Below are 20,721 nucleotides of genomic sequence, written 5' to 3'. Positions count from 1 at the left end.
TTTCAATATAACAACTAATGTCTAGTTTTTTTTGGAAAATAGGGAACAAGTATATATGGAATTTTTTTTTTACATGGAAGTTAATTAAAGCAACACATTTTTTTACCGAAATAGGATTATTGTGAAGAAATATCTACTAATAAATCAAGAAACGATATATTGATAGCTGTTAAAAATTGTAGCTATTTGAGATGGTTTTATACAAGCGAAAACAGGTTACGTTTATAAGGGCACCAGAGGTGCCCTCCGATTTGAATACGGAGGTTTTTCACATAGCGGCGACGAAGGAATGGTTTCTTACGTATGAGGATTATTTGCAGAGAATGGACTATTATCATCGGAAAAAATTTGTCTGTGAAATCACCGGGAACTCATGCTTGACGTTTTTCCAAGCGATTGAGAGTGAGACCAAGGAAATACACGAGGTGGAACGAAATTTTCCAGAGGCTTTGAAGGAACATATATTGAGGTTTTTGCAGTTCAACCGCATCACGCGGTTGGACCAGTTGGTCGACAAGGTGTACCTGGTGTTTAAGAACGACTATTTTCCAGGAGAGACGATTATTTTGAAAGGGTCGATTCTTAACGGACAGACTGAGTCGGGGACGAGACAGAGAGGCACGATTAAGGAAAAAATCCAGTATAGTAATCCGTCAGACGGGTTGTTGACGAAATATCTTGTGGTTCGGGCAAACGACCAGAAACAAGCGATAGTCATAAACGAAAAGATATCACGAGACAGAAACCATTTCACGAAATGGCTTATTAAGGCATTTATAAAGTTAACTATGACCAGATCGCATAAGGTAGGCGCCCCATGGGTGGTAAAAAATAAGTTTGCTAAGAAATACAGAATCAACCAGAAATATCCTGACGATTTGAAACATTTTCAATCGTCCACTCCGAGTGGTGATATTATGTACGAAGGCGACGAGTTACCGTCAGCAGCATTAGAGGTTCCTAATGGATACCGTAAATTGGCCAAGAAGCCTGCTGCTTCTTCGTCGAAGAATTTAAAGAAAAAAGCTGCTTTGAATAGTATATTGGATGAACCACCACCGGTAATGACCCAAGAAGATGATATAAAGAAGAGAATTCCACCTCACCACATTCCTGATGTCTTGTCAGAAGTTGACGAGGATGCACATAAGTCAAGTCCTCAGCCAGCTTATCCTACGTCCAAGAAGCTGGCAGTGAGCGATTTGAATCTTAAATTCAATTTACAGTACTCAAAGCCTATTCCTGAAGTCCTAGCTGTACCAGAGAATGCTAAGAGTTGGAACAATCATTTAATCCAAAAACATAAGGAAGAACAAGAAACCGATACAAAATTGGACCCTGAAATGGAAGACGAGATCAAGCGTCTTGGAGTCAGGAGTGTCAAATCAATTCAGGATGCGTTGGAGACTTGGGTATTCTTAAATGTGTATCACTCTGTTTTAAAGTTAGATACATTTACATTTGATGATTTTATATATGCCATGGGTTGGACTCATGACCAATTCAAAAGGATTGGTAGATGTGAACTATTGGATGAAATATGGTGTGCTGTCCTCGGGGCTATAGTGTCAAATGAAGTACCAAAGAACAAGTCCTTGAAGCTTGATAGCGACGTCATATATGGATTACAAATTACCTTACCCGCGGAAGATTCATATATCAATCCCCCCTCAAAGGATGACAACGAAAACGAAATTGGTCTCGAAGAGAGAGGTTCCGATACTGACATCGAAGAAAATATATTGAAAAGTGAAGACGATGCTGATAATGACGAAAGCCACGAGTCGCTCGAAATAATCAACGGTTCTAAAGATAACGCAAAAGTTAAATCTGAACAAGAAGTGAAACTCGATGATGAGAATGATGGTGATGATGAAGAGGAAGAAGAAGAAGAAGAAGAAGGTAACGATGAAAATGAAAATGAGGATGAACTCGATGAAGATGAAGATCGTGAACATAATGCATATATTGTCATGAATTATCGTAATATTCCATGGCACGAGCGCCTTCGTAAAAGAAATTTCAGAGACGGTAATTGGCAGTGTATTTTACTTGGTGTATTATCGCTAGTTGAATATGTGCCCGCTTTTAAACCAGCCATTGATAAGGTGTACCGCGTATTGGCGCCTATTGATATGCCACCAACTTCCAGTACTGTAATGAATCAATTTTACAATGCTCTAGATATCGACTTGAAATTACAGGTTTTAAGCATTCTTGTTTCATTATTAATGAATGGTACGCAGGTTAGAAATTACATTGATGAATGCTTGGATTCATCTACTGTTTTGAGACGTAATAGGTTGGACAATATAAGAGACTACAAGGTTGCATACGATTTAGCGCAGAAATTACACGTTGAAATACATGAGAAGTTAATGAACGCAAAAGAAGAGATGGAGAACGCTAAATCCAAATCCAAGTCTAAGTCTAAGAATAAACTGAAAGGAAAAGATTCGCAAACTGCCGTTAATACTGATGCAGTTAAGAGAAGAATGCCTAGGCTCAATTTACAGACGTTTGAAATGACTGAACAAGAAAGCAAATTAGCCGAAGATGATAAGGGATTCAAGGACCTTTGTGAGCAAAGGAAGGAAGCATTGCTTAGTATTGAAAAGTATAAGCAAACTAAGCGTCAACTTGAAAAGCAATTGAATGAAATAGATTGCCAAAGAGTCAAGTTATTGGGAAAGGATCGTTTATATAATAGATATTGGTGGTTTGAAAATAATGGTTTGCCTACATTGCACAGTAATACAAATGACGTGGATGATAATGATGACGATGAAAATACAGCTGCCAATATGAATAACGATGAAGACGATGATAATGATGATGATAATGCAGTTTTGGACGAAACTTACCTTATGGGGAAATTATGGGTTCAAGGTCCTTCGAATGAAGATTTAAGGATACATTTCGAGTCAAATTTAGAAGATATTGATAAATACCATAATTTGTACTTGAATTATGAACAAGAATTGGAAAATTTTTATAAATGCAACAACGACCAAGGAGAAGATAATGAGGATTTTAAAGAGAACAATAAGGAACCGTTCAAGCAAATGAATTTCAATAAATTGCCTCTTGGTTTCCGTAGTATGAGTTCCGAAATGTTTGGATTGTCATTTGAGCCTAATCAGGTTACAAAATTATTGCCGGACTCAAAAGAGAAGGATATAGTGATCGACCATTTAGGAGGCCTAACTGTCTCATCATTAGTTAACTACTTGACTCCATTGCAACGTAAAGTTCTAGAAGAGAACCCAGATCCTTTATTTAGTGGATCATACTGGAGATTCTATGACAAGCCGGAACAAGTAACAAAATTAATTGGCTGGTTGAATCCTTGGGGTGAAAGAGAAGCTCTGTTGCGTAAAGAATTATTAGTTGTTAAGGAAGCGATAGTTCAAAGTATGGCGGCTAGAAGAAAAGCATTATCTTTAGATCAGCAAGAAACTAAGGAGTTGGAGTTAGAACATAATATTCATCAGGTGACTGAAAAGCTAAAGTCTTTAGGTAAAGATATTGACTCAATATCTAATCTGAATGAAGATGAAGCTGAATCAGAAGAAGTACAAGAAGAAGAGGATGAGGAGAATGAAGATGAATTAAGAGTTGGTCGTAACAAGCGTCTGAGAAACAAAGTAGTTCCCTCGAAACGTCAAAAGACCAAGTCGTTCGCTGATATAATAGGTAGCGACAACATAAATGAATTGTCCAAATTATATTCGGACTTGTTGAATGAATTACAAGAAGCAAAAGAAGAAAAAGAACTATCCCGAGTTCTAGAGTGGGTTAATTCCAAAGCCATCGATAAATTTGATAGGTCACTTTATGAAGGAGGCGATAAGTCTAAGGCTAGAACTAAATCGAACAAATAATAGTGTAAATATCTTGTATTATAAATTATTTTGTATCATTAAATTGTTAATATATAAAGGTCAATATTTCGTTTTTTTCTTAACATCATCATAATCTCCGTTGGGTGGTCTCTTATTATTTAATTTCTTACTTCTGGCAATATCTGCCAATTCCTTTAATTTATTCTCCTTTTCATGTTGTTCCTTAATGGCTAATTGTTTTAACATTTCGCTCCGTATTTTTATTTCTTCTCTGGCTTGTTTATCCGCATTCTCTAACGCTTGGGATAACTCACCAAACTTCTCTAAATTTACATCATTAGTGGCTAATTCTGATCCTCCATTAGCCGCAACCATCCTTTTATCTAATGATATCGTAAAACCTTGATTATTTTTCCAATTGGATATAGCTGATGGGATTTGCCACTTGGCTTGGTCCTCTTTTGTTAATTTGCTAGTTTGTTCGTTATTACTACTTTTCAATAATGGTGGAGGTGGTGATGGATTCTTATGTCTATTTTTCCGCAATTTGAACTTAGGTGGTAACATTGGATCTTCTTGATAGTTTCGAATTTGAATAATACGTTCTCTTCCTCTTTCATCGTCACTTCCTTCTGGATCGTTTACTAAGTTATTACTTGTATATTTTATGTATGTCACATCGTCTTTCTTGTTATTAGTCTTTTCATCTACCCCCATCTTTTCATTTATCATCTTATTGATTGCAGCTTTTGTATCTTCAACACATTCTTTCAATGAGTCATCCGGACATGTTTCAACTGTGTATCTTGGGAAATGATGCTTCAAGTTTGGGAACTTTACTTTTAGCGGTATGGTATCTTCATATGATGATTGCACTTTTCTTGAGTTGCTATTAGAAGATGCAATAGTTAAGTTGTAATTTAAAGTTCCATCTGGGTTTAAATGTAATTGGGAGATCGTAGATTCTGAGTTACTAGGGTTATGCGTTACCTTTATATCAGACTTATTTTCGGGCAACTTTACAAGCTGATTCGACTTTTCATGAGCACGAACCTTCTTTAATTTTATTCTCGAAGTAGGCTCATGTGATGAGTATTTAGGCTTGGGTAGTAATGAACTGAACATATTGCGATAAATTAATACGACTAAGTATAAGATTGACTATATATGTATTTCAATTCTAATATCCAAATCGAGCTGTGATGATATGTACTGCATATAGTAGAATGATGTCTATAGAGTCCTATATGATCTAGAAAACTCCATACTTTTGGCAAGTAGCAAAGATCCAAAGGAAGAACTTATTAACCTTGATAGGCTGTCTCTTATCTTCGTCGACAAACGAGTCGAACTGTAATTCTTCATCGGTAACTCTTTTTGCCCCACCTATATAATTAAAACTCTTGTAGAAGAGATACATGATTCTTTGTTTCACTGTTAACTGAACCGTAGCTGGTTCATTTTCAGTATCGTATCGATCAATAGATTCCGTTAATCTTGTGATCTCAGTAGCTATTTCATTATCTGAATCTGGGAAACCAAGGTGCTTATCGCGATAAATCATCATACGTTGGGGATAATCAGTTATAATCCCATATTCTGAAATGCGGGCTATTTTACCTATGTTCATCAAGTACTCAAATTGATCAAAGGTATTTATGGTCCACATATATAACTTCATGCGTTGCGATTTCAAACGAGGAATAAATTTTGTCAAGAATCTGGTAGACCAGGTCAGCAAATATATAATCGACACACCGGTAGCCTTGAACATTACAGATCCATCTTTCGGCAAGGTATCCACATACGAATTGTAGTTGATATAATGGAGCGAGTCTTTCCACGAGACAGAAATATGGAAAATATCAAATTGTTTATAGCCCAATGTATTCTTGGAACCGGCCGCAAAAACGTTTTGGAAGTAGCCTTCTTGGTTCAAAAATTTGATGATTCCGAGATCCCATACCCCTAAAATAACTCTATGTAACCACCATCCAATATCATCGTTAACCTTCAACAAGTCTTTGATCAAATATTTAACAATCTTCGCAGGGTTCAATTTCTTGATGTCCAACATCAACTTGTGCCCATTTGAGTTGTCATGAGTTTTAATGTAGTGAACAAACCAGTCTAACACATCATTAAACGTTAATAACCGTTCTCCTGTTTCAATAGTTTGCAAGTCTTTGATCTCGTCGTAAGTAGAATCCAATATGTCAAAATCTGCGACTTCGCCGTTGGGACCACAAAATACTCTTTTTGTATTGTTGTCATGGGAAATGACTAAAACCCCGTCTTTTGTAATCCATAGGTCAGTTTCTATCAAGGTAGCACCAGTCTCATAGCATTTATCGAAAGAATAAAGGGTATTCTCAGTATATTTACCTTTAAACCCTCTATGTCCGCATATGAGGGCAGTTTCACTCATTTTCGTATTATTCGCTTGATATTCAATCTTTCTAAATTAAAGATAGACAGACGATTAGGGTTATTTGTAAACGATCGTGCAAACTAGCCTTATGAGTCGAAACATTCAATCTAATTCTAATAGAAGAAGAATAAATTAATATTTTAGCACGATATTTTATTTTCTTACCGAACTACTCCACGTTCTGTAGCGCACCCGTGACAAATGGCTGTTACATTTCTAGAATTGAATCGGAAAATACTTAAATTTTATTCTATAGACTATAAAGTGTATCTATAACTTGTTCGATGGTTCGGACGCTTGATCTACAACCATCTTGATTAACAGAAATGCGATAGACTCTTTGCTTGGAAGTAGTAAACCTTCTGGATTGGTCGTTTGATCATTAGTTCCGTTGATCAATGTCTTGATAAACCCAACATCAAACCATCTTGCGTCTGCCAATTCTCTATCATGACCCAAATGAATAACTTCATTGACGCCATTGAATTCTACTACTCCAAGACAACCAATCATCAAGTTGCCGGGGAAAGGCCATGGTTGTGTCAGAACAATATTTATGTCCGAACAAACAACTCCGGTTTCTTCCCAGATTTCTCTCTTGGTAGCAACTTCAACGGTTTCCGACGGTTCCATAAACCCAGCAGTACATGCATAAAGTTTCGTGTCGGCGTAGCGTTTGGCTAGCGATAGCAACACCTTGGTCCTTTCAGTATTGGTAATGGCAGTTATGACAACTGCATCAGTTCTTGGAAACGACACATTAGAAACGGTGGCATTTCTAACGGGGCACACGTATTGGATTTCATCGTTTTCATTCATTCCTTCAGTTTCTTCGTTGGTACATCTCAACTTACCACCAGCGTGAATAGGAATGACTCTAGAACCACACCCAGGACAAAACCTGTTTCTAGAAAGCCAGTCCAAGAACATTTTTCCATGTGAATATAATGCAGCCTCTTTTGGAGAGAACCCAAGATAGTGTTTTCTGGAGTGGCTGAAAATTAAGTTGCTCTTATCAATGCCATTAGATTCAGCAACATGATTGATAATCGTGTTCTGTAACTCAGTGGATTGTGATAAGTCAACCGCATAGTATGGGATACCTTGGTATCTTCCTTGGTAGTCCAAATATTTTTCTTCCGACCCATTATCCGGGTCCTCCACAGATTTCAAGCTCAGTAAATTCAACCCGACACTTTCATCTTCCAACCCTAAAAATAAGAACGTAGGCATGTTATTATCACGTAATCCTGGATCTTGATCTTTATTACCACTGCTCCAGTCTTCGATTGTCTTACGCCACGATTCAAGCGAAAATATTCCCTTTTTCACCGATTCTTTTGCTCCCAATTGATGGTCACCATTTGTCAACATTACCAACTTTTGATCGCCGCCTTTGTTGATCAATGGATTGGTCTTATCGAAGAAGATGAATCTTGTTGAATCATGAGCAACACTATTACTAATAAAGTCACTATCTTCCCTTAGGAACGAAACTCTGTTAACTATCTCTGCTCCAAAGTATGAGCTATGATCTTGTCCATGAATAGGATTTAATACGTTACCCGACATCTTATAATAACTATCTTGTTTCAGCTTACTGATTGATGATTGAAATCGAATCGAAAGTCTTGGTATCTTACTGAAAACGCCCATATTTCTTCATTATCTGATTTTGTCAGCTATACCGACGCAATTTATATACACGACACTTGCAGTCTTATCGGGCTAATGGCCGGGCCCCATTCCAAATCTTTCAATAATACTACACTTACGCCTTTCTGATACGAAGATGAACTTATCTAAGATGAGATGGATACGTAGATAACTATTCAAGTACCTTGGCACAAAAAAATCGAAATTTGGTGAACCTTTGATCTTTATGTACTTACAATAGTGTTGAATCAAACACTATATAATACAAATATACCAGGAATTAAGATATACAAGTAGCCCAAATATATATTAGCCTCTAAAATACAGTGTCTATTTACACGATGAAATGCCCTTTTAAAAATTATATACAAATGTTCGATTTGTCATTCGCTAAATATGTTAGTTGAAATCCGACTATGATAAAGAAAATATGGAAGCACGTAGAATATCAGATATTTAAGATCTTTTCCTCAATATGAAAACTAGGAAGTCTAACGTCTGAAAATCTTGTTTAATCATCATTGAATATGCTTTAAATTTCACCCAAAAAAAAATACTTACATTTTGACGATGTATTGTTTATCACCAAATATGTTGACATTAATAATATTGAACCCAATATAGTATCTAAGTTAAAGTTAGTATTGATTTGTAAAAATAATGATATCAACTCCGAAATGTTTCTAATGGTGTCAGTTATTTTGTAGATGTTTTCGTCAACGACATTTGTCTAGGAAGTCAAGCGTTATAAAATCTAAGAAAATCATCATTATAGAAGCATGCTGGAAGCTGTTAATAAATGTGAACATACGTTTTGGAACTGAATAAAATACAAGAATAAAATATGTTTAACCCAATGGAATACCCTTCTTAATGACCTTGGGTAACCCTTTAATCCACGATTTACCGGTCTTTTTATCAATGATAACGAAGACTCTACCAGATTGTCTCATTCTACCGGTTCTTCCGACACGATGAACTAGATCAACCGACGTATTTGGCAAATCCATTAAAATAACATTCTTAATACCATTAAAGTTCAAACCTCTAGCAAGTAAATCAGTTGTAATCAAAACCTTGACTTTACTGCCATCAAGATCTTCTTCTAGCAACTCGGCTGGTTTCAAGAATGGTTCTATTTTAGCTAATCTGTCGTCAGCATTATCGGCACCGGTTATACCAATAATATCCTCTTCTCTATGACCAAACTTTTCAATCAAAGTATCGGCTAATGGCTGAACGTCTCGCTTTTCATTGACAAATACTAAAATACGCTTAACATAACCTTGTTCAGTACCATCATTATGAATAGCATATAATGCTTGAGCGAGACATCTGGTCTTAGAGCCATTATATGGTGATAATTGCGCATCAATAACCTTAAGGTTAATTTGTTTTGGAATCTTGTGTAAGGAAGGCGTTACTATGTTAATGATCGAAAATTCGTCAGGAAACATCTTACCGAGAGTTTTCTTAAACTCCTTCGGAATGGTTGCCGAGCAAAAGATTAAATCTTTACATTTGGATAGTCTACGGATAACAGACGTTGTGTCTACAATCCAAGATTTATCCATCAAAGTATCGGCCTCATCAACAACACAGTATTCCACAAAATTAAATAGTCTGAACGGACGGCTGACGTTGTTCAATTTAGCAAGGCCTTGAATCTTAGCTGGAGTTGTAACTAAAACATCAATTCTCTTTCTGCCGGCATCGAAAAGCTTCTGATGAGAATCACCAGATCCCCATTTTACAACGTTCAAATTTAACGAAGTTTGGTTTTCAGGTAACGAAAGGTATCGAGCATATTGGGGATCTTGTAAGATCTTTTTATTGACACTAGCTTCCAAATCAATGGAGGCCTTGGATGCACGTTTAAGAGAATCGTATACTTGTTCAACCAATTCATGAGTAGGCAACAAAATAACTGATCTGATAATCGAAGTCTTCTTTGCGTCAGCATAGCTCTGCTCAGACATATTGAAAACCCTCATATCCTCTTCCTTTAACTTACTGAGAAGCGGCGCCAAATATGCCCAGGTTTTACCGGATCCTGTTTCAGCAGCAATCGTGAAAATCTTCAACCTATTCATTTCGTTGGATTTCTGCAAATCCTCCAAAATTTCTTGCCCCGAAGCCTTTTTGTCTGCAAGCTTCTTCTCTGCGTTCACATTACGAAGTCTTGGTTGGTTAATTTTCCTAATAGCAGCAATTTGTACAGGAGAAGGCTTGATTTCCAATTCCTCCTTACTTTTAATATAGGTACTTTTCAAATTGTACCCATATTTGATCTCCTCGAGCATTGCCGATCTAACGGTTGGAAAGATTCTCAAAGACTCGAATGACGTAATGTTCTTTATGGCATTACTCGACATCTCCTTGAGCTTATTCTCCGGTTGGTCCAACCCAGAAAAATTCCCAAACGAAAACAATTTCGGTTGTGTCTTCGGAGCTTCTAACGTCTTCCCTAGCTTCGATCTAATCACTTGACCAGGTTTGTGGTTAGCTTTCTTCTTAAATGATCTTGATCTTTTAGAATGGTATCGTACAAACGTACTAACCGGTCGTTGAATAATTGTGTCCCGCATGACTCTTACAATAGGAACAATACCTCCTATTTTCAAAGTCATGTTGTTCTAGTCTCAATAAATCATCGATAAACTGTTAAAAAAGAATATATATATGAAAAATTTTCCAAATTTATAGACTGGTATTAGCGAGACTAAATTTTTTTGGTGAAGAAAAAAGGTCGTGCAAAATGGACCAAATATATTTGAAAAATTTCAACATATATCAACGCTTTGTTAGGTATTTAACAAAACTAAAGTAGCTGTATCAGCATCTTATAGAATGTTAAAATTGTCATTTGATACGTTGTCTAGGACAGCAAGTAAACAGGTTCCAACAAATGTGATAAGATCATTTAGTGGGTCTGCGTATGTGTTTGCAAAGGCAGCACCAAAGCTGAAAGATGGTAAGAAGAAGGCTAAACAAGGGTTCAAGAATAAAGGGCCGGAATCTAAGACCGCAAAGGTAAAGAAGGGTGGTATGACGCATTTGAAATTTAAGGATGCTGTTCGTTCATTGAAGTTTGAAAAGTCAGCTACCGATTTCTCACAATTGAATATTAAAGACATATCGTACGAGTCATTGAAATCGATCACATCCACAGTTGTCAAGTATGACGATTATACGGAAAAGGTGTTACAGGATCTTGATTCGTTTAAGAAGTATCAGTATCATGAATTGTTCAGCAAGCCTGTTTCCATGGTGTCTGACAATACCATGAAGCTCGACGAGCAATTTATATCAAAGTTGGAATCTCCTAGTAAAGACAACAGATTATGCTTATTAGGTGAAAAGGGTGTAGGGAAGTCTGTGTTACTTTCTCAGGCTAAGGCGTTGGCCATTTCTAAATACAACAAGGATGTTATCCTTTTACATTTGGACCACCCACAGAAAATTGTCGAAGGTTCCAGTGACTATGTTTACAACAAAAGGATAGAGAAGTACCAACAACCAATGTTTACTAAGAGATGGGTCAAGAAGTTGCGTGCTTCTAACGAAGAGATTTTCAAGAAATTACCATTGACGAGAGATATTTCTTTCACCGCTAAGAAGAAGGAATACGACTTAAAGAAGGACGAAAATACTTTGTATGAATTCCTCTTGTATAACCATGATTTTGGTAAAGTGGGTCCAACCTCAGCATTCAACTTTTTAATCGAAGAAATCATGCATCATTCCGAGAAGGTTCCTGTCCTTGTTTCAATTGATGATTTCAACACATTAACTGGTGAAACATTAACTAAGTACCGTCACCCAGACTTTGAGCCAATTCATTTCACCGAGTTCGAAATGGGTAGTTTTATATTGAAATTGGCCAGCGGTGAATTGAGTTTTGCCAAGGGTGGTGTCTTATTAGCTGAATCAAAGGACATTTCCTACGGCCACACCTTACCAGTTGGTTTAGGTCTCGAACAGTACGATCCATACTACAAGCAGCACCAATGTGACTTTGAAGTTGCCAACAGCTTATTGCTGAATGGTGGTGTATCCTCTATGACCGTGGAAAACCTCACTAAGAATCAATGCAGAGAACTCTACAACTTTTGGGATGCCACTGGTGTTTTAAGGGTCAGAGAATATCCTTCCAATGAAGACTATAAGACATCTGAACAAATTGCAGATGAACAAGCTGCTAAGAGATCTGGAGAGGAAGAAGAAAAATACATTTACGACCCAGAAGAACAATTTGAAAAATTAGTTCAAAATAACTTCACAATTTCTTCAGGTAACCCAGGCCACTTGATTAAAACCACCACTTTATCATATTAGGCGATACGTCTGTACAAACAAAATAGTTATCGTTATGTAAATAGAAAATACAATACACATTTATCAAATTGAATAATTTTTATTAATTATTAGAGATCTAAAATACAAGAATATAGAATAGAAATGATGATAATGACAATGGTAATGACAATAATATCTTATAAGGATGTTTCCAACGTTTAAGCGAATAACGTATCTTCTTCTCTCAAATATTCACCAATATCTCCTTGTCTGAATGCAACAATACCAGTTGGCTGTAATGCCCTAGCTTCATTAGTCGACTTAGCACTTACCCCAAACCCTAACGGAACATCGTTCATCGAGTAAACTATGACACCCGCATGTTCTGGAATATCGTCTGACATTCTACCAATATGGGCCTTCAATACATGGTTACCGTACAAGAAAGGCATCTCACCGTTGGTCTTAATCCAGACCTTAAACTTTGCGTATTGTGCTAAGTATGGTAAAGCAGTGATATGTAATCTAAACTTCCCAGTCTTGGTAAACTTCCCAAAACAAGTACCGATCGACATTAACTGGTGTCTTGACACTGAAGTAGCAAAATTTGCTATTTGTTCTGATACATAGTATACTCTATCTTTCTGCAAACGGAAAACATGAGGGTTCGTTGGATTGTCAATTAAAAACGAAATATTTCTACCAATATAGTTCGCCAACTTCTCGAACACAATCTTTGTTTCTTCTTCTGTTAAGGATCTCATTACTTATGTTATATATATCTTGTGGTATCTTCTTGAATTATCTCTTCTAAAGATCAATATTAAATGTACTTAAGGCCAATAAATTTTTCAATCACGTGTAAATTCTGTGAGCGAAGCGATGAGTAAATTTTTCAGCCAGTGCATTAAGTCCATAGTAGTAAACGTTCATTTTGAATGCAATAACTTACAATGTCTGAACCAGTTAACAACAAAGAGGACGTAAAACCGAAAGCTGTTGAATCAGTAGCAGAAGTTCCAAATGATGAAGTGGATGAATCTGTTTATAAAAGGGGTCAGCAGGATAAGTGGACTCGTGCCCGTCAAGGTGATAAAAGAGACAACTCAAATAAAAGATTCAAGAAAAATTCAGGCGATAAAAAGGAGAGGGAACATAAGGTCACGTAGGTATGTTTTTTCAATTCAAAGTTTGTCAAGAGTCGAGGAATACTAACTAAATTAGTGAATTTACCCCAAGAGTAGATGAAAGTGGTAACCCATTGCCAAAATCGGAAAGAAGACCTAAGAAGAAGGTTGCATGTATGATTGGATACTGTGGAACTGGATACAATGGTATGCAGATCCAAAACAATCTTGATGTTAAGACTATTGAAGGAGATTTATTCCAAGCCTTTGTTAAAGCCGGTGCGATCTCTCCAGAAAATGCGGACGATTTAAAGAAGAATGGTTTTATGAGAGCTGCCAGAACTGATAAAGGGGTTCATGCTGCAGGTAATGTCATCTCATGTAAGTTAATTATCGAAGACGAAGATATTTTAGAGAAGATCAACAAGGAATTACCAGACCAAATTAGAGTTTGGGGTATCGAGAGAACCAACAAATCGTTCGATTGTCGTAAGATGTGTTCTTCAAGAGTATACGAGTATTTATTACCTACTTACAGTTTCTTATCACCAAAGCCTAAGACTGTTTTATCCGAATTGGTTAAAAAAGATAAGGCTGACCATCCAGGAATAGTTAGAGATGACGCTGAAGGGGACAAATGGTGGGCTGAAACTTCCCAAGCTATTTTAGACAGTGGAATTTCCCAAGATGATGTCAACAAAGCACAAGCTATCTTGGAATCCACTAACAATTTTGATAATGAAAATTCCGAAATTAACAAGGAAGACACTAAGTTATACAACGAGAACGGTGAAATAACCGAAACCGGAAGATTGATTAAATCTATTAAGCAAATCGAGAACAAGAGAAGAAGATCTTATAGTGTGTCTAAAGAGAGATTGGAATTATTCCGTGAAGCCATGAAACAATATGAAGGTTCTCATAATTTCCATAATTTCACTTTAGGTAAGTTATATAAGGATCCTTCCGCAAGAAGATATATGAAGTTGACTACTGTATCTGATCCGTTTGTTATTGAAGGTACTGAATGGGTTTCAATCAAGATTCACGGACAATCGTTTATGTTACATCAAATTAGAAAAATGATTTCCATGGCAGTTCTAGTAATTAGAACTGGGTGTCCAATTTCAAGAATCCAAGATTGCTTCGGTCCAACTAAAATAAATATTCCAAAAGCCCCTGCTCTTGGTTTATTACTTGAGAATCCTGTCTACGAAGGATATAACGGTATGTTAGAAAAATTCGGCTATAATAAAATTGAATTTGAACCTTACAAAGAAGAGATCGATAAATTCAAAATGAAGTTCATTTATGATAAAATCTATGGTGAAGAAGTTAAAGAGAATGTATTTTATGGGTTCTTTGGATTCGTTGATACATTTAAAGGAAATATCGAATCGAAAGAAGGCAAGCACATTTTCGATTTCTTAGGCGCAGTATTCGAATCGGGTATTAGCAAGGATAATAATAAAGTTGTAGAAGCAAATAAGGAAGATCAAGATGATGCCCCTGCTAAACCTCAGGATAACGTTGATTAGTTTTTGTTCGAAGCATAAATAGTAATATACAACTTGAAAAGTCTACGAAAACAACTGCAACCCTAGCCTGTATTTGGTATAATTATATCTTTTAAATGAAGAACATCTACAAAAGTTAAATAATCAATACAATATATATTAGTAATATATAAATTTATGAAAATGATATTATGCAATTAAATTGATATTCTATGATATCTAAATTTTTTTTTAATTTTCTGGTTTTTCACTTTCCAAGCATACGAAACAAATAAGCAATAAAAATCAAATTAAACTAAAGCCAAGTAGAGAGATTGTTTGATGAAGCTTGTTGAGCTTGCGGATTTTGATTATCATTTATACGACGGACAACCTTAGGTTTTGAATCATCCTGAGAAGGACTATTAAAGCGTTGGTTACTATTAACATTTGAATAATTTTCGGGCATTCTTCTAACTTTCGGTTTCTGTTGGTACATAGGATTCAATTGTTGTTGTGGGGATTGCGAGTTATATGGCACAGAACCTGGTTGCTGGACCGGTTGATTTTGAGATGGGGGAGTACGGTGCATGTTTTGAGGTATAGCATTTTGTTGATTTATATCTTGTGGTGGTAATTGTGGTTGTTGTTGTATCTGTTGCTGCTGCTGTTGTTGTTGTTGTTGTTGTTGTTGTTGTTGTTGTTGTTGTTGTTGCTGGTCATTGTTATTTTGTTGGTCATCAGTTATCTGTGATTGTTCCCTTTGTTTTTCTTGTTGGAATTTGTATAACGTCCAATCGAAAACATAATCGTATCTATAGTTTTCTCTTTTGAACAAATCTCTGAAAATTTTCCTTAAGTATGGGTAGTCAGGCTTATCATCGAATCTCAATGTTTTAATGTAGTTCATGTAATCCAAAAATTCTTTTGGTAACCCCTTCGTTAAAATATCATTTGGGGTAGTCATCTTCTTTTCCATGATTCTATCGTACTTTTGCCTTTTGGTAGCAGCCTTTAACCCCTGCCATGGTAATGAGCCTCTGCAAAAGTAAATTAACACGTAACCCAAACTTTCCAAATCATCTCTTCTCAGCTGTTCGATCCCCAAGTGAGTGTTAACGGATGCATATCTGGCAGTACCGGTCAAGTTCTTATTTTCTCTATAAGGAATATGTAAATGAGTTCTTGGATCTCTATATTTCTTGGCCAAACCGAAATCGATAACATTCACCTGTGATCCCCTTCTACCTATACCCATCAAAAAGTTGTCTGGCTTGATATCTCTATGGATGAAGCATCTGGCGTGAATGTATTCGATTCTGCAGATCAACTGGTCTGCCAACAACAATACAGTCTTGTATGTGAACTTTCGATTACAATAATTGAAGAGATCTTCCAACGATGGTCCCAATAAATCAATCACCATCGCATTGTAGTCGCATTCAGTACCATACCACCTAACAAACGGAATTCCTACCCCTCCGCTCAATGCTTTGTACACCTTAGCCTCATATTCTAATTGTGGATGCTTTGCTTTGGTGTTCTCTAATTTGATGGCAACCTCTTCGCCCGATATGATATTTGTCCCTAAATAAATATCTCCAAACGACCCCGACCCAATCTTACGTCCAATCCGATACTTCTTGCCCACTCTTAAATCCATTTCTAGTTGTTGTGATGTTGATCCTGTTAATTAATCACACGAAGCAATTTTAACGTATACGTATTAAATTTTTATAATTTAGTACTCTCGAATCAAGTATTTTTATCGATATACTTGTCTTCTTGTATCGTACCGTATGATATAGCTCAATACAATATATTAATTAGATTATATACTATCTACCCGCTGGAAACTACGAAACAAGAGAAATTTGATTTCTACTTTGATGTTAAAACACAAAGTGTCACAAAACACTCAAAAAAAAATTATTCGTCAAGTTTACACAAAACTTCATACACTAGCAAAGGCTGTACCTGGAACTTGATGCAAAATAATGGTGTTTTAGATAAATAATATAAATTAACAATTAAAACAAGAGGTATATATATACTGCATAAGACATGTAACAGTAAGAATTACTATTGTTAGACAAAATACTCAAAAGAGTCTATATTAGGGGATCAGGAAGTTATTTTGCGGCAGAAGACTTCTTGAATTTTCCTAAAAATCTCTTGAAGAAAGCATCCTTCTTCACTTCGCTGTTAACATTCTTGGAGGCCTTTTGAACATCGGCTTTGGCGGTTTCGCCCTGCGAGGCCAAGTCTGGTTTGGCGGTGTCTTTAGCACCTTCAGCACCTTCGGCACGGGAGATACCCGCGTCGTCGTTGACTGCTTCTTGGAGTCCTAATGGAGAACCTGCAGCGGAGTTTTCTTCACCAGCTGGTACAGCTGGTACGTCTTCTGATACTGGCTCAGTTACTTGTGGAGCAGCTTCGGTTTGTGGGTTAGTGTCTGGAACTTCAGATCCTGTAACTACAGGTTCTGGGTTTGCTTCAGCTTCTGCGAACGCAGGTTCTGGAACTGCTTCGGATTGGTCAATTGTTTCAGTAGGTGGAACTGGTTCGGTAGCATTGGCAAGTTCAGTGTCTTGGACGGCCGAAACGTCTTGGGTAGGCAATTGACCCTCGGAGGCATCGGTTTGTGCGACGGCTTCTTGAGCAACTGGGTCGTTACCTTCTTCGATAACGCCTTCTTGTTCGGTAGCACCAGTTTCTAATGGCTCTTTGGTCTCCTTGACTTCAGGTTCCTCTGCACCTGTGGCTGTTGTTTCATGGCCAGTGACGTTCTTGGAATCATCCTTGGCATAAGAATCGTTGATAAAAATTCTCGACGTTCTCTTTAACTTATCTTTAATACCCATTGTCGGTTATGTTTCTAATCGCTTTCAATATAATATAAACACTAATTAATAAAAAGTGGGTTTATATTTTTGGTTCTGACTTCTTGAGCATATTTTATTTTTATTTATGGCCACCGATAATAATGACCAAACTCAAACATTGGCCAGCCTGCTAACCAATTGGCTCAGTTTGATTATTTACGTCCCAATCCAGAAATTACACGATTGTATTCACGTCTCTCTCCCTGAGCCAGGCTGTACCACATCAGCATACCATTTACGTCGTGTCGTTCGATTATTACTTGACTACAATTGAGGCATAACTAATTCTGGTATCACGCTAAATTCACGATTCTTTCAATTCTTATGTATGTAGACGTCATGTAATGTACCTTCTAATAGTACTACCACCGCAACATACGGCAACCTCATCCCGTATTCGATCATTTACTCTGCTCAAGCCGCTTATACTATGGTAGAGCCGTTTCCGTTTAAACGGCTGAACGACGCGGCTTATGTAATTATGTCTAACGTTTATTACGCCAAATGCATACCATATGATACATGATACAATAGTAATATGTGTAATAGTGCCAATTAGCAAAACGTATGCATATCAGTTCATTACGAATGTATATGAATGCAAGTCAGAATAATTTCATGAAACAAGCAGCGAAACTGATGCCTCGGGCGTAGGATTCAATTGCCTCGTGTGACAATTTTTGCTCGGTCATGAATTTGGGTTCGGTGTGGATCCGTCCTGGATCCGTCCACAGAAACCACAACAGAAGAATCCGGGAGTCATGAGGAGTAAATGGTGTATGGGGTTTTTCGGTTTGAGGTCTTACGTGTGTTTGGGACTCCCCTAGGGCCCAAAGGGATATACAATTCGTACAATACGATGCAGCCTGCCAAATGAGCAGATTCTTCCGGGATCCGTCTATCTACAAGGTAGAAATTTACAATAGAGGTGAATTGTGCTGCATGGTACAACCTGCCCTGGCTTTAATTATGCACGGGATTAGTCCACAATGCTAGTATGGGAGGCTGGATGCTTATCAAGTACCAGAAGTCACGACCGGTCGCGGATATTAATAGCTTACAGGGATTCCGGGATTCTAGCTGCAAGGTGGCATACCAAATAAAACCGGTCGTGTTGGCACATTTTGTAGTGACGACGGTTCAATTATATTGGTACGCTCAATATAAAGTCAGGCTCTAGAGACTAATTTGAATCTACTAAATCATGTAAAAGTGGTGTGGTCCTATGCCTCAGAAACCCGTCTTCAGCCATTCCTCCCACCGGGAATACCGTGTCGTAGTGATATGTATGACGTGATTGCATCGGTTAGCCTTGTATTCTGTAGGGAAAGGACAATCGGGGATGTAGCTGGCTATTCTCATCTGCGTCGAGCATCGCGATGAGCAGAGAGAATACTTTTCCGCCTTTAGTACTTCCTAATCCGGATATGTTCGTGACGAAAGAATTTCGATATTTTCTTAAAGCCACTTATCGCCATTATAACATACCTGGTCGTATGCCTCCGACCCACCGTCCCTCGTCTACTAATGGGTATATACGTTTGATTGCAAAATCTATACCATGAAATATGTATTGTCGTGTGTTTACCCATTTCTCTCTATATCGGTTATATACACTCCTGGATAACATAAACATAAACAAGACTAACCACAATAAGCTGATCGGGTTACATCAACATAGAGTGAATTATATGCCTAGGAGTATGACTGCGTCATCAAGTCAGCTTAAACGGATAGAGACTCGTATAGAGAGTTTATCGGAATCGTTGTCCAAGTCGAATGCACGTAAACCACTTGGTAAATTTCAGCTAAATACATTCGATAACAACAAGATCACCAAGCTCCAAAATGAGAAAGTGAGACCTCTGAAAAGCTCCCATATACCAGTCAAACTGCCAATACGAAAGAAAGGGCATTCTCCAGCACAGGTATTACAAAATGAGCGTATGGATACAAAATTGTTGTTACAGAAATTGCCTTCGGCAAGCAGACATATGACATTGGATGATTTTGAAATTGGTAAAGTACTTGGTAAGGGAAAGCTAGGAAAAGTGTACTGTGTTAAACATAAAACATCCGGATATATAGCAGCATTAAAGGTAATGGCCAAAAAAGACCTTATAGACTTGAAGTTGGAAAAGAACTTTCGTCGGGAAATCGAAATACAATCGAATCTAATTCATCCCAAAATATCACGGTTATATGGCTTCTTCTACGACCATAAAAACGTTTATTTGATATTGGAATACTCCATTCACGGTGAGTTGTACCATCATTTAAAGGTTCAGAGAAGATTCAATGATGCAACCGCTTCACATTATATTTATCAGGTAGCATTGGCACTCGACTATTTACATACAAAACACATCATTCATCGGGATATCAAACCAGAAAATATATTGCTATCAACAGATAACTGCATCAAGTTGAGTGATTTTGGATGGTCAGTCAAGAGTCTGCCCAGCTCCAGTACCAAAAGACTAACTATATGTGGCACATTGGATTACTTGCCCCCAGAAATGATTGAATCTAATGAACATGATTACACTGTTGATATTTGGTCTTTGGGTATCCTTTGCTACGAGTTTCTCGTTGGGAAACCTCCATTTGAAGAAATTGATAAAAACTCGACCTATAAACGTATTGCTAAAGTTGATTTAAAAATACCTAGCTTCCTCAGCAGTGAAGCCACAGATTTAATTTTAAGATTGTTACAAAAGTCACCTAAAAAGAGAATAACATTAGCCGAAGTTATGAATCATCCTTGGATCATGAATAATCAACAGTATTGGCCTAATGAAAACTAATCAAAATAGTTTGCATGCTTTCCTCCAATCAAGTAGTTTAACTTCCGCATCTCAAATTTCACGATAGTATATATATTGAGTTAAATATTAAATATACTCCTTTTGCATCCTATACATTTGTAAAGATGGCAGGCTTTTTATGTGTCGCCTCGTATCATATTACGAGTTAATATTT

At 37.1% G+C, this 20,721-nt stretch overlaps 11 protein-coding genes across 11 annotated transcripts; 4 read left to right on the top strand and 7 right to left on the bottom strand. All coding sequences in view use genetic code 12, as the record gives it.

Moving 5' to 3' along the window:
- Window positions 1-191: 191 nt before the first annotated feature.
- On the top strand, window positions 192-3,884 carry DEHA2C04466g (DEHA2C04466p; the record flags this gene model as incomplete). The annotated part of the gene is made up of 1 exon (XM_457879.1): window positions 192-3,884. The coding sequence occupies one exon, from the start codon at window positions 192-194 to the stop codon at window positions 3,882-3,884; it is 3,693 nt and encodes a 1,230-aa protein (XP_457879.2).
- Window positions 3,885-3,944: 60 nt separating this feature from the next.
- On the bottom strand, window positions 3,945-4,970 carry DEHA2C04444g (DEHA2C04444p; the record flags this gene model as incomplete). Its single annotated transcript, XM_457878.1, has 1 exon — window positions 3,945-4,970. One exon carries the CDS (start codon window positions 4,968-4,970, stop codon window positions 3,945-3,947), a length of 1,026 nt encoding a protein of 341 aa, XP_457878.1.
- A 127-nt stretch (window positions 4,971-5,097) lies between these two features.
- On the bottom strand, window positions 5,098-6,273 carry DEHA2C04422g (DEHA2C04422p; the record flags this gene model as incomplete). The annotated part of the gene is made up of 1 exon (XM_457877.1): window positions 5,098-6,273. The coding sequence occupies one exon, from the start codon at window positions 6,271-6,273 to the stop codon at window positions 5,098-5,100; it is 1,176 nt and encodes a 391-aa protein (XP_457877.2).
- A 273-nt stretch (window positions 6,274-6,546) lies between these two features.
- Window positions 6,547-7,932, bottom strand: DEHA2C04400g (DEHA2C04400p; the record flags this gene model as incomplete). The annotated part of the gene is made up of 1 exon (XM_457876.1): window positions 6,547-7,932. The coding sequence occupies one exon, from the start codon at window positions 7,930-7,932 to the stop codon at window positions 6,547-6,549; it is 1,386 nt and encodes a 461-aa protein (XP_457876.2).
- Window positions 7,933-8,780: 848 nt separating this feature from the next.
- On the bottom strand, window positions 8,781-10,562 carry DEHA2C04378g (DEHA2C04378p; the record flags this gene model as incomplete). Its single annotated transcript, XM_457875.1, has 1 exon — window positions 8,781-10,562. One exon carries the CDS (start codon window positions 10,560-10,562, stop codon window positions 8,781-8,783), a length of 1,782 nt encoding a protein of 593 aa, XP_457875.1.
- Window positions 10,563-10,782: 220 nt separating this feature from the next.
- DEHA2C04356g (DEHA2C04356p) lies at window positions 10,783-12,270 on the top strand (the record flags this gene model as incomplete). Its single annotated transcript, XM_457874.1, has 1 exon — window positions 10,783-12,270. The coding sequence occupies one exon, from the start codon at window positions 10,783-10,785 to the stop codon at window positions 12,268-12,270; it is 1,488 nt and encodes a 495-aa protein (XP_457874.2).
- Window positions 12,271-12,449: 179 nt separating this feature from the next.
- On the bottom strand, window positions 12,450-12,995 carry DEHA2C04334g (ribosome biogenesis protein NIP7; the record flags this gene model as incomplete). Its single annotated transcript, XM_457873.1, has 1 exon — window positions 12,450-12,995. The coding sequence occupies one exon, from the start codon at window positions 12,993-12,995 to the stop codon at window positions 12,450-12,452; it is 546 nt and encodes a 181-aa protein (XP_457873.1).
- A 259-nt stretch (window positions 12,996-13,254) lies between these two features.
- On the top strand, window positions 13,255-14,896 carry DEHA2C04312g (DEHA2C04312p; the record flags this gene model as incomplete). The annotated part of the gene is made up of 2 exons (XM_002770121.1): window positions 13,255-13,400; window positions 13,456-14,896. The coding sequence occupies 2 exons, from the start codon at window positions 13,255-13,257 to the stop codon at window positions 14,894-14,896; spliced, it is 1,587 nt and encodes a 528-aa protein (XP_002770167.1).
- Window positions 14,897-15,170: 274 nt separating this feature from the next.
- On the bottom strand, window positions 15,171-16,517 carry DEHA2C04290g (DEHA2C04290p; the record flags this gene model as incomplete). The annotated part of the gene is made up of 1 exon (XM_457871.1): window positions 15,171-16,517. The coding sequence occupies one exon, from the start codon at window positions 16,515-16,517 to the stop codon at window positions 15,171-15,173; it is 1,347 nt and encodes a 448-aa protein (XP_457871.2).
- A 469-nt stretch (window positions 16,518-16,986) lies between these two features.
- Window positions 16,987-17,718, bottom strand: DEHA2C04268g (DEHA2C04268p; the record flags this gene model as incomplete). Its single annotated transcript, XM_457870.1, has 1 exon — window positions 16,987-17,718. One exon carries the CDS (start codon window positions 17,716-17,718, stop codon window positions 16,987-16,989), a length of 732 nt encoding a protein of 243 aa, XP_457870.1.
- Window positions 17,719-19,307: 1,589 nt separating this feature from the next.
- DEHA2C04246g (DEHA2C04246p) lies at window positions 19,308-20,546 on the top strand (the record flags this gene model as incomplete). The annotated part of the gene is made up of 1 exon (XM_457869.1): window positions 19,308-20,546. One exon carries the CDS (start codon window positions 19,308-19,310, stop codon window positions 20,544-20,546), a length of 1,239 nt encoding a protein of 412 aa, XP_457869.2.
- Between the last annotated feature and the right edge of the window lie 175 nt (window positions 20,547-20,721).

Source organism: Debaryomyces hansenii, assembly GCF_000006445.2.
Source record: "Debaryomyces hansenii CBS767 chromosome C complete sequence".
In the NCBI taxonomy this organism is placed as follows: Eukaryota; Fungi; Ascomycota; class Pichiomycetes; order Serinales; family Debaryomycetaceae; genus Debaryomyces; species Debaryomyces hansenii.
This window is presented reverse-complemented; position numbering and strand designations above follow the sequence as displayed.